Source organism: Cydia splendana, chromosome 13 (genome assembly GCF_910591565.1).
Source record: "Cydia splendana chromosome 13, ilCydSple1.2, whole genome shotgun sequence".
Lineage (NCBI taxonomy): Eukaryota > Metazoa > Arthropoda > Insecta > Lepidoptera > Tortricidae > Cydia > Cydia splendana.
The window spans coordinates 2,983,968-2,997,279 of record NC_085972.1 but is presented as its reverse complement, the minus strand read 5'-3'; the positions used below and the strand labels follow the sequence as shown (position 1 = coordinate 2,997,279).

General features: G+C 38.1%; 1 protein-coding gene across 1 annotated transcript; it reads left to right on the top strand.

Moving 5' to 3' along the window:
- Window positions 1-5,490: 5,490 nt before the first annotated feature.
- On the top strand, window positions 5,491-12,878 carry LOC134796361 (tryptophan 5-hydroxylase 1-like). The gene is made up of 11 exons (XM_063768528.1): window positions 5,491-5,581; window positions 6,048-6,324; window positions 6,677-6,830; window positions 7,420-7,585; window positions 8,408-8,458; window positions 8,869-8,986; window positions 9,601-9,764; window positions 10,637-10,763; window positions 11,120-11,352; window positions 11,824-12,040; window positions 12,743-12,878. The coding sequence occupies exons 2-11, from the start codon at window positions 6,058-6,060 to the stop codon at window positions 12,800-12,802; spliced, it is 1,557 nt and encodes a 518-aa protein (XP_063624598.1). The 5' UTR covers window positions 5,491-5,581; window positions 6,048-6,057; the 3' UTR covers window positions 12,803-12,878.
- Window positions 12,879-13,312: the final 434 nt, after the last annotated feature.

Here is a 13,312-nt window from a genome sequence, read left to right as displayed (position 1 = left end):
ACTAATTTATTTGGCATGCGAGGCAGCCCTGCCCGCTTACCATGCGCTCATTAAAGAGCCATGAATATTGTTTTACGGGTAATAGCTGGAAAATACGCCGGAAATATGCGACGAGCCAAATCCGACTAAGTAGTACCAGCAACACTCTTAACTATCCATCGGTTATTCCTTTAGTAATAAGGTTTAAGAACTGTCAGTTAACAGTGTGGGCATTGGTACATTTTCTCGGTCTCGGTCTTCGGTCGGAAGTCGGAAGTTGAAATAAATACTAGCTGTATTTAAAACCTGGTAGAACTGAATTTAGGCTGTTGTTCCACTGAGGCGGATATAAGCAGAAATAAGAGGAGACGGGAAGGAATCAACCAATAGCACTGGTTGTAATCCAGAGAAGCTGAGAAGAGATGTGGATTTACAACCAATGCACAATGCTGTTATTCCGTCACGTCTCCTATCATCTCCGCTCATCTCCGCCTCAGTGGTATAACAAAAATAAAATAAATAAATAATAAATAAACCATTTATTCAGGCGAAATAAACAATAATACATGCCGGCGTATTATGGATGGCTTTATCCATCTTTATCCACGTGATAAAATAACTGTCACTTTTTAACACCGTGCGATAGAAAGTGACGGACACCGTTTTATCACGCTGTAGACAAGAACGACCATCATATCCTTACTGATCAAAACCATAACAATTTTTTATTAGAATTGAGCTCTAGGTTCTTCAGAAATCAGAAATTATTTATTTGTAGCCAATATTTGCACTGCGAGATTTGCAAGCAACTTTATTCATATTCTTACGCAAACAATTACAGTATCGTTCATTATCCATTCATATGTAATATACATAATACATTTCCAAAGCAATTTCAGTTTTACCTTTGTTCGGGTTGTTTTATTAGTCTCTCCCATGGATGTAAGTAAAAAGAGGTAGATATGGTACCAGGCGCACGATCGTGAGACATCAAATATAGGTTCCGGAACCTATATTTAGTTAGTCGTATGGGTGACGCCAACCTGTCAAGTTGTCAAAATCGTTGGACCAAATTTTAGTTTTGTCAACTATGAACGTCACACGTCTACATAAATAAAAGGTCATTGGTCTCTCCATATTTTATCGGTATTGATTATTTTGGTTACTATGGAGGGATAGCTGTTGTCAGTAAGATTAACGACCTGTGTGTGTTTTTTATTATGATCAAAAAGTTTTTATCTCTCATGTTATTTCACGACGACCGGTCTGGCCTAGCGGGTAGTGACCCTGCCTGCGAAATAGATGGTCCTGGGTTCGAATCCCGGTAAGGGCATTTATTTGTGTGATGAGCACAGATATTTGTTCCTGAGTCATGGATGTTTTCTATGTATTAAAGTATATATCGTATATTATATAAGGTGCTAACAAATTAGTCACGGATATTTTTACAGCTGATAGTACTCGGTTCTCGAAGTACATTTAAGTATGAAACATCATTGGTTTTGTTGTTTTTTTTTTGGAGAAAACTAGGAAACAAATTTGCTACCTACGTTAAATACTGTTAATAAGATAATTAAATGAGACCTCTTTAGACATTCTAGAACCTTTTTAAACTTGACGTGACATGACATGACAGACAGTGTTAAACATCTTGACAAGTACATAATAGGGGTGATTATTTTAAAAATTAATTATAATATTTTTTTTTGTTTGGTAAATGAAAACAAAAAAATGATATACCTAGGTTCTTTAATTACAGTTAAAAGTTAATTGTTTTAATGTAATGTATTTTTTTTTTGTGTAATGTATTATCTCTTAAAATATCCGTGACTAATTTGTTAGCACCTTAGGTATATACAGGGTGTAATCGTTAAGTGTAGCCAGGCGATAATTCAGTAAGTATAACAGATATCAGAAAACTTCAAATTGATATGGAAAGTGCGTTACCCAATGAGTAAAATTACATTAATAACTTTTTTTAAATAAAAGCAGAAATATCCCAAACATTAATTTCAAACCCTCCCATACATTTACCTAGTACGACGACTCACCCCTCAAAGAACGCCGTCGGTGTCGTAAGAGATAAAACTGCTTGAGATTCATTATTTGCGATAGTAAACTGTAATAAAATAATAAAACTACCGTTTATGAAATAAATGTAATGTAAAAAATAAATGTTAGATTTATACATTTATTTTTTAAGGAGGTACATTTTTTGTTTACAGTAGTTGCTCGAAGTGACGCCCTTCTTGTGCGATATATTGACGGACTCTCTTAAATGTTTCTAAATGAACTTTTATTAAAATTTGCGTTGTGATTAAAAGATAAATGTTAGATTTATTATTTCATAAACGGTAGTTTTATTATTTTATTACAGTTTATTAATCGCAAATAATGAATCTCAAGCAGTTTTATCTCTAGGTGTGAGTCGTCGTACTAAATAGGGAGGGTATGAAGTTAATATTGGGGTAATTCTACGTTTATTTAAAAAAGTTATTAATGTAATTTTACTCATTGGGTAACGCACTTTCGATACCAATTTGAAGTTTTCTGATATCTGTTATATTTACGGAATTATCGCCTAGCTAAACTTAACGATTACACCCAGTATATCGTTGTCTGAGTACCCACAACACAAACCTTCTTGAGCTTACAGTGGGACAATTTGTGTAAGATTTATTAATATTATTCAGCTTATTAAAATTCGATTGGTAGACAATCAAGAACCACTGAGTTATTGTGATTAAGAATATTTACAGTAGAGTCGCACCAAGAAAAGTCTGCAGCGGATTTGATAGCCCACGCAGTGTAAGTGTTATTTATACGTCATAATTTCATAGAAGTTTGACGTTTATAATGACACTTGCACTGCGTGGGCTATCAAAATCGCTGCAGACTTTTCACGGTCTGACTCTAGTTATTTATTGAACGATAGCCTAATTAAGCCTATTTATCCATCATAAAACAGAAAGTGAAAGTACCATTACTTTAGTACCAAGTATTTTAAAATATTTTACGAAAAAGTGTCAAAAACCTTCAACAAAAAGTAGAATGGCCACCTACATTACGGCCGTTGCAAAGGAATTGACTAGTACCGTAAAACGGGGTGAGTAGGTTTCGCGGGGAGAGGTGGGTTATGAATGGGGACAGAAGGTTTGATTGGGGGGTGAGAAGGGATTTTAAGGCTACTGCTACAAAAATAATGTATTCCAATTTAAAATGGAGCTGTAGTAATACGGATAATAAAAAAAAATCGATCCAACAATCTTCCAAAATCACCTTTGTATGAAAATCCCTCTCACCCCAAATACGAGGCACTACGGGGTGAGGTGGGTTTTCCTCTTTATCGTCAAAGTTATGAAATGGAACTACCCAAAATAAAATAAAAACTAAAATCCAAACGTCCAGAACACTTATTATATACACCATTCAGTTTTCATATGTAAAAATAAAATGTTATCGAGGTTTGAATTTCAGTTTTGACCCTACTCACCCCATTTTACGGTATAGCAAGATAAATAGCTTTTGGGTCTTCTAGACTCTTCTAGCTCCACAAGCGCTTGATCAATCCAGCTCATAGGTAGAACTAAAAAAAATACACGTTTATCTAATTACATTTAAATTAGAACAAATTTATTAGTTTGCGTAACAAACTATCCTCTGATAGTTCAGTCAAAAACATGTGTTCCAAGTTGAATGTAAGAACTTTGCTTCGCATGCTCGTTCGAAACCCGTGTCGAAATGTCGTCTTAACCACGTCTTATGTACTTGAAAATTGCATAGATTAGATTCACCTTTCTCTTATCGGCTAAACTACAACTATGACTACAAGTTTTATTTATAGGGTTGTCAATAAAATTTTATGGCGTACCCTACCAAAAGGATTACGCCAACGCAGCTCCCTTTTTATATCGTGGTGAAAAGCATGCCTATAATACCCACACAACAACACAAAAATAATAATAATACCGCCATGTCGGATGTTGAATCGACGATCATTGTTCCGATAGTCATGTCAGCGAACGGTTTCTCGACTCTCGACCAACACCTAGAGAGACTCTCGCTGGGTGGCTGGATCAAGGGTTAGGATGCAGAAGGCAAATAATCTTGGACATGGCGCGTACGAGTATAGTACGTCGGTTCCTCACTCTGCGGCCCTGACCACCGGCAGTTTGGGCCCTGACCACCGGCAGCTTGGGCCTTACCCCGCTGCTGGCGGCACTCTAGGTTAGGATTTTAACCGACTTCGTTTATAATGTGTTCATGAGTATTTTGTATTGTTTTGTAAGTTCAAAATTCAAAAAAAATTCAAAACATATTTATTTCATAGTTTGGATGTTACATAGGTGAAGTACAGTGATCCCCACACTAGGCTTAGCCTGTGACGTGGGGATCTAAGCCAAATACGATTTATTATTAAATCTAGGTACATTAAAATTAATAAAAAAAATTATTATTAGGTCCTTACCTATGAAATTGGCGTTTTTGTTCATAGATATAAGTCTGATCCTAGTTTTTTTTTTTTTTACAAAAGTACATACACAATTACAATAAAACTACAGTGCACTCAATAAACAACGATTTTACATACAATTAATTGTTATTTTTTATTGTTAAGTGTTCAGAATTAAGCCTTGAAAATAGGTCTTTTCATGTGCTGTCGGTTCGAGTATTAAAATTACTTATATTTTTCTAATGGTACCAATTTTCAAGAAATGGAGATGTCGAAAACATACCTTAAAGGTGTCAAAAATTACTGGAAAAATTTTGTTTGGTTTGAATTAGCCATCAAAAAAATATCCGCAAAATTAATTGTATGGAAATTCGTGTTTCGTTGAAATTCTCCCTACAAAACGCCAATTTCATAGGTAATGACCTAATAAATGACTGTGAAGTGAAAGTGTTTATGTGAAGGTATGTGTGTATATATGTGAGTATGTATGTATGTACGTATTACCTACGACAAACAGAAGAGAAGAAGAGTAGCCGTGCATGTTATTCATCTTTTGGGATCTGACGCAAAATAATGTTGAAGTCTATAACTAACTATAGTCATTTCAAAATATCCTCTGACTCATCATAACTCCAAGAAAATAGTGTTTTTAAATTTTACTTTTATATTCATATTATAAATGACCTAGCCTAAAAAGAAAAATAAATAAAGGAAATAAAACTTACTATTTAACTACAAAAACCTATAAATTAAAAAATTGGCCTAGATCGCCGTCAAAGGGCAAAGTGATGCCCAGAAGGCTGGCTGTATTTCCTCGCTATATTATGCCGTTTCTAATACGCTGATATGATTCTGCCAAAAACAACCTATCCAACATTTTCAAAAATACTCAGAATACATTAATTTTACAAAACTTCAAAAATAAAAATTTTCTCATTATTTATACATACGGCATTAAATCATTACATGTAACAAATTAATTATGTTAATAACAATGGCCGTGTTTATCAATGTATAATTACATCCGTGCTATAATATACCTAAGTAGATTTTATATGTAACCAATGTACATATGTGCTACTTATATTATATTACACACACCTTCTGGACCCAGTGCATTTAGGTCGGCTTGGGACCACAGAGCTACAGGTGCGTGTTTAAATCAAGGATGACTCACGTTAGACCGGGCCGTGTCCAGGCCGGAGCTTCCGACGCATCGTTTTCTATGGAAAACATCAGGTGATCGCCTGTCATGTTATATGGAAGCTCCGGCCCGGACACGGCCCGGTCTAACGTGAGTCATCGTTTAGCCAATGTTGAATTTTCGTGTTGTTGTTGTATTCTGCATGAACATTGAATATTGTGCAGCAAAAGATAACGTGGCATTTTTCTGACTTAGAAAAAAGTTTCTCGATATAAAACCTCATAGAAGAAAATGTTTCCAAAGAGCTAAAATTATTTTTATTATATTACAGTAAAATACCTCTTTATGAATATTGTTTAAACCAAAATTTTTCCATCCCCATTTTGTTATAAGGGATGCATCTTAAATAACTCTGAAATATATTTTCTTGTTTTCTAATATTCTTCTCTTGTTTTTTCTAATATATCGAAGATTTCAAATAATGAGCGGATCGGGAAAAAGGCTCCACGGATTATGGTTGTACAGAAACGGTTCTGAGTGGGAGATGAAGGAGCATATGCCCCACCACCCTAAAGGAGACATCAGCATACCGTCGCAGCAGCCGCCGGCCGAGGGCGAGAGGATTTCGGTGATATTCTCGTTAAAAAACCAAGTCGGTGGCTTGGTCCGTGTCTTGTCCGTATTTCAGGACTTGGGTATAAACGTGCTCCACGTTGAGTCCAGGAAATCTGCTACTGAAGTAGCCGAAGTGAGTAACGACTGCTACCGTGAATTTCAAACATATTATTTATTATACACATATTTAATTATACGAACGGGTCTACCGCGATATAATTCAATAATTCCTAGGTTTCAGTTGAGTTGCATCAGCTGTGGTCACGGAAAGACTGTGAGTGTGTCTGTGTGTGTGTTGGATGTCAGTATGTCCGTGACCACAGCTGCTGCATTTCAGCTGAAACGTCGGAGTTAAGGTAAAAACAATGAAATTATATCGCGGTAGACCCGTTTGTATAATGAAATATGTGTACAAAACGCGAGAGTTTAAAGTCTTATCTTATTGTAGTTTAAGTACAAACATAATTATATGCAATTTTTTTTAGGCAGATGTTCTTGTGGATGTGGAGTGTGATTCTCGTAAGATGGAGCATTTGAAAAGAATGCTGAAGCGCGAGGTTCAAGAGTTTGAAGTCATACATCTTCGAACCGGGGAGGTGTTTCCACTACCAACGCTGCTTTCTACTGCCGCTAGTTTTGGTACCTACCTTTTCATACTTGACTATTATTTATATGCAGACTTGAATATTAAAAACCTGCAGTTTAAAACTATAGCCTCTGTTGAATATAATTCGTTGTTGTAATTTTTTATTCAAATTATCGATTATGTTGATGTTGCTTTTGAAAGACTTCTTCTTCTTTGTTCCCTCATAAGCCATGTGGACTGAACGGTGCAAACTGCCGCCAGCCGACCTCTTCACAGCATTTGACCATCTCATACGTGCCTTACCTCGAGCACGTTTGCCATTCATTCGGCCTAAAATCATCTCTCCACATCATGCATTGGAGACTAAAGAATTTTTTGAACTTTTGGAAGACTAGGGATTGGCCTAATATTGCCATAGACCAGATGCGGGTGGAAGAAAGAGATGGACGCCTTGTTGTCACACAACAGGCTAACAAATAAAATTATACATAAGAAATGTATCTATGAAAAGTTAAAACACATACTGATAACTTAGAACATGAGAGTATTTTTCAATGTCAAATACCTAGCGACCATGGGCTGTGTTAGACATCCTATTTGACTCTTGATATCTATGAAGTTATTTCTATTGGTCCTTGTTAGATTTCGGCGAGATGCCTTGGTTTCCGAGAAAAATCTCGGATCTCGACCGCGCGCAGAACGTGTTGATGTACGGCTCCGAGTTGGACGCTGACCACCCCGGTTTCAAGGATCCCGTGTACCGCAAACGGCGGGAGGAGTTCGCTGCCATCGCCAACAACTACAAGTAGTAAGTATTAACTGTTTTACACTTTGCGATATTTAATTCAACAGACATTTAATGATAATGTGTCATGATCTAGGGAGGGACAATGGCATGGCCTTCAGCTGCCAAACATCGGTTTTGTTAGATAGTGCGAATCCTATATAACTGAACACGATACAACGGAGACTGTTTAAACCAACTAAGGTGCTAATTATACTTCAAAACATAACCTAAAAATCATAGAATTAATCTCAAATTATCGACGTTTTGTAGCAATTATTTTTTATGATGCGTAAAACCTATGCCATTTATTACCGTCATGTTGTAGCCTGGCTTCCATACATGGATAAACAATATCCGTATATAGCTGCGCCCTCTAGGTTACTTTATTGTAACATTCCGAATCGACTGTCATTTGACACTGACTTTAGGTACACTGGCGTTCAAAAGTGCATGGACATGTTTCAACCGTAATATTAAGGCATTACGGTCGACATTTGTCCATGTACTTTTGAACGCCACTTTACCTACGTAGGTGTGATTGCAAAAAATGCAATAATTTGCAGTTTTGACACATTTTTGATGAAATGAGACACTGTCGAGTGTAAATAAATTTCAATTTCGACGTACTATTTTTTATTATTTACGCCAATATCAACAAATCTTTTGAAATTGTTTGAGTTTTAGGAGAAATGGTGAAAATCTACAATTTATGCACACTCACGCCATCTTTTGGCCGATGCTCGGCATGACAACTCTAGACCTTAGCCTTTATTGTCATTTGACAAAACAATTGAATTTGTCAACAAGTGAACATGTTACAGTAAATTTCCTTTTTTTTTATAGCGGCCAACCAATACCGAAAGTCCAATATACTGAAGTTGAAATAAAAACATGGTAAGTTTACTAAATTTTTTGTATATTTACATACATAGGTATATTCACTTTTTATCAAAAAAGTAACATTGGGCTCGACAAAACAAATAATAATAGCCCAAACAAATCGCCTACAAGGTTGGGGATGTTTTTGTAATGTACATACCTACACTGTACAATACATTGTATTGTGTAAACGAGAGATCTTGTAAATATATTTATATATTTCGGGGATCTCGGAAACGGCTCCAATGATTTCAATGAAATTGGCTACCTATTATAGGTATAGCATGTTTTCGGGGGCGAAAAATCGATCTAGCTAGGCCTTATCTCTGGAAAAACCCGCATTTTTTAGGTTTCAAATATTTTCCGAGCCAGGTTTCGTCTCCCAGATATTGTATAGTTACATTAATATACCTAATTGTGCACAGGGGGATAGTCTTCCGAGAGCTGCACGAGCTCTACCGGTTGCACGCTTGCGAAGAGTACCTGGAGAACTGGCCGCAATTCGTCAAGCATTGTGGCTACAGGGAAGACAGCTTACCCCAGGTATATACGAAACAAATGCGATTAACATACAGCCTACCCTACTTACGCAACACTCAGAAAGATAAATTACGATTAAGTGAAACGAGACACGAACATTATTTATATAACAAGTAAACGTAGAAAATTAAGACACAAGTAAACCAGAAAAAAGAACATACACTTGACCGTTTTAACCCCTTACCGCATATAAAGCCATATATGGCGGATATGATATTCAACTCTATTGGCAGCTATTAAATAAATAATAAATAAATAAATAAATAAATATTATAGGACATTTATACACAAATTGACTAAGCCCACAGTAAACTCAAGAAGGCTTGTGTTGTGGGTACTCAGACAACGATATATATATAATATATAAATACTTAAATACATAGAAAACAACCATGACTCAGGAACAAATATCTGTATCATCATACAAATAAATGCCCTTACCAGGATTCGAACCCGGGACCATCGGCTTCATAGGCAGGGTCACTACCCACTAGACCAGACCGGTCGTATTAAAGTTCAAATAAACAAATATTTTTTATTATATGCAGTAAGGGGTCAATATTGACTACCGTCTTTTTGAATTTAAATTGATGATTTTATATCGACGTAACTTTCAGTTGGAGGACGTCAGCGCGTTCCTGAAGAGGAAGACTGGCTTCCAGCTCCGCCCAGTGGCCGGATACCTCTCTCCCCGCGACTTCCTCTCCGGTCTCGCCTTTCGAGTCTTCCACTGCACCCAGTACATTCGCCATTATTCCGATCCGTTTTACACTCCGGAGCCGTAAGTTTTATGCACCTAAACCATTGACATATATCTGAGGACGGGCCTTACGAGCACTAACAATTGTGCTATTTTTGGATGCGACGCTGCCACTATGTGACTTGCAAAAAAAAAACTTAAGGGTGACTCACGCTAGACCGGGCCGTGCCCGGGCCGAGGCATCCGACATGTCATTTTCTATGACGGCTGATCGGTGATCACGTGGTGCTTTCCATAGAAAACGACGCGCCGGAAACTCCGGCCCGGCCCCGGCCCGGTCTAGCGTGAGTTCTCCTTTATTCGTTGTATTTTTTGCCAAAAATGTATACATCATAAAGAAATAACGTGCCGTGTGCAGAAAACGCAAAAAAATATTAGGCAAAAATTTTTTTTTTGTCGTGATTCTCAAAAACTCATGAACTTAATTTTTTTTTGTTGGTTATAACCTCAGGAATGCGTGGTTTAAATCTTTCGGGTTACTCCAGCCCACGGTGTATATGCATGGACTGCACCGACTAAAATAAATCATCATCATCTCAGCCATAAGACGTCCACTGCTGAACATAGGCCTCCCCCTTGGACCTCCATACGTACCGGTTGGAAGCGACCCGCATCCAGCGTCTTCCGGCGACCTTAAATAAATACTTGCATGTTATTCCAGTGATTGAAACCGTCAACCGCTGGGGTAATCGTGTTCTTGAGTGGAGACCGCGACTCGGCAAACGTAGTGTAGGACGCCCTCCAACCAGGTGGGATGACGATCTGCGAAAGACTGCAGGTAGATGCTGGATGCGGCAAGCTGAAGACAGGGCGCTATGGCACTCTTTAGGGGAGGGCTATGTCCAGCAGTGGACTAGTATAGCCTGATGATGATGATGATGATGTTATTCCAGTGACTGCTGCCACGAGCTGCTAGGGCACATGCCGATGCTCGCCAATACATCCTTCGCACAATTCTCTCAAGAGCTGGGACTAGCTTCTCTGGGCGCATCTGACGAGGATATTGACAAGTTGGCCACGGTAATACAATTTCATTAACTAAACTTAGAATAAATTTAAAAGTGAAAAAATTACTGCCCTGGGTGGGACATGAACTGCCTCTGGATCTGCTTCAGATTCTGGATTTTTCTCTTTTTTCATTGAAGATCGATTATTGTATTGTATAGCGTGGGTCAAATGTTGGAAGCTAAAACAGGCTCAAATCTGATATAAATGATATATTTAAGACCGGTGACAATGAAATATTTTAAGTAGGGTGACCTTTAACTAAGTAAAACTTTATTTTGGGTCCTAGTAGGTAAGACAAAGATAGTATGATTCTCTCTGTCTATGTTTCAAATGAGACAGTCCTGGGCCTAACTATACGTTCATTTCAGCTTTATTTCTTCACCGTGGAATTCGGTCTTTGCCGCTCCCCGGACGGTTCGTTCCGCGTTTACGGTGCCGGCCTGCTTTCCTCAGTGGCGGAACTGAAGCACGCACTAACCACGAGCACCAAACACAAGCGCTTTGACCCCGAAGTCGCCGTCAATGAATCCTGCATCATCACTTCCTACCAGAATGCTTATTACTATACGGACTCGTTCGAAGAGGCTAAAGAAAAAATACGGTAAGTATCGTAGAAATATATATCTGTATCTCAGGGAAGAAAAATGGTCCTTCAGTGGTGGCGGTATAGTGCTGAATCGTGTGCGAAATCACGTTTTCACTAGGGTGTTATATTTAAACTGTCACAATTTTTACACATTATCAATTATGAAAACGGGACTTAAACGCGTTTGCCCGATTAAGTTCCACTAATTTCTAAACAAATAGACTTCTTTGTTTGATTTGTTGAGGTTTCCGTGAAGTCCCAACACAGTCCCAGTCCCACATAGCACAGAATAATAAATACACCATAAAGGACGACTCACTCCTTGTTGTTGTTTGTCCTAGGGCACCCCGGAGGTGCATAGGGCCTCCACAAGATCCTTCCACGCCTTTCTATCCTATCTATCTACAATTCCTTAGTCATTTTTTCGGTTTAAAACTTGTCTCGTCTGTGTTTGTATAACTATGTGCAAGCAAACGTTTATTCCAGTGTATTCGCTGAAGGTATCCAGCGTCCCTTCGTCGTGCGATACAACCCGTACACGCAGAGCATGGATGTGCTAAGCAACGCTCAGAAGATAACGGCGCTCGTGCGGGAGTTGCGAGGCGACATCAGCACCGTGTCCTCCGCCATCAAGAAGATCTCCGCCCAGGACTCCACGCTCGACGTCGAGAATATCGCCAGCATGTTGCACACCGGCTTACAGGTATCATCATCATCAGCGGCGCCTCATTCATGATCGAGTCAGCAGCTATTTTTAGACTGAACGCCACAATGAGCTCGACAGAAAACGAGATGAGCTTAAGGCTCGGCCGCCAAACTCAATTCCCTACAACTATGTAGGTGGTGTACTGATGTGCCCAAAATGCGCTCGAGTATTTAGCAAGAAGATAGGGTACATGAGCCTTCTAAGGGCGCACCAGAGAGTGGATCAACTACACTCTGAAAACGTGATTTAATAATTGCCCACTCCAGAGCACACAACCGCTGTGGCCGAAATAGAAATAGAAATAGGTCAATATAGGAGCATCATCATCGTCATCATCAGCCACAAGACGTCCACTGCTGGGCAAAACTCCGGAGTGGATCTCCACAACGTCCAGTCCTATTTGCATCAAGTGGGTCCGGTGACCTTCACCAGATCGTCGGTCCTTTACCAGAACGATTTGCCAATATGGAATTTAATATGATAAGTATGATAACTGCACTAGTGACGTCACCTATTAGAAATGTGCAGTCAAGCGTGAGTCGGACTTTATGTACGGAACCTTTGAAACGCGAGTCCGACTCGCACTTGGCCGGTTTTTTTTTAGTTCTATCCGATTTGTTAAATAGAAATTGTGTCAAAATATAACTGCTTTGCTTGGCACTTTAGACATAGCTAATATTGTTATTTTATTTGTTACAGAAATTTATTGCAGTACTTGAAAAATTACAGACACCATCCCACCTCATGTCATGTCTGTGACAGTTTAAATCGTCCCATAAGATTTCACTATTAATAACAAGCCAAAAATAGTAAATAAAATAGTCTGGAAATCTGATTTAAACATTTTTATTACCGTTTCTACCTACATCTGTTTGAAGTTTGTTCGTTGTTCGAATTGAGTACATAATTGCACAAAATCTAGAAGTAAAAACGATTTAAAATGCTTTGACAATATTGAAATTCTACCATGAAAATGTCTAGAGTTAGACCAAGAGGAGTCTGCAACGATTTTGATAGCATACGCAGTGCAAGTGTTATTTATACGTCATAATTTTATAGAAGTTTGACGTTTAAAATAAGACTTGCACTGCGTGTGCTATCAAAATCGTTGCAGACATTTCTTGGTCTAACTCTAACCTTGTTTTATTTTTAAAGACCCTTTCTAAATAACAGTAAAATTCTTAATGAACATGCTATGAAAAGAACGGAGATACCTAATTTGTGGAGCATAACTCCTCGTTAACTTTAAACCACTAATTACGAGTTATG

Excerpts from the sequence above, each read along its gene's own strand:
- LOC134796361 (XM_063768528.1), top strand. The coding sequence starts at position 6,058 with ATGAGCGGATCGGGAAAAAGGCTCCACGGATTATGGTTGTACAGAAAC. Across the intron at positions 8,459-8,868 it reads GAAGTTGAAATAAAAACATG|GGGGATAGTCTTCCGAGAGC; the intron begins GTAAGTTTACTA and ends AATTGTGCACAG. Across the intron at positions 12,041-12,742 it reads TGTTGCACACCGGCTTACAG|AAATTTATTGCAGTACTTGA; the intron begins GTATCATCATCA and ends TATTTGTTACAG.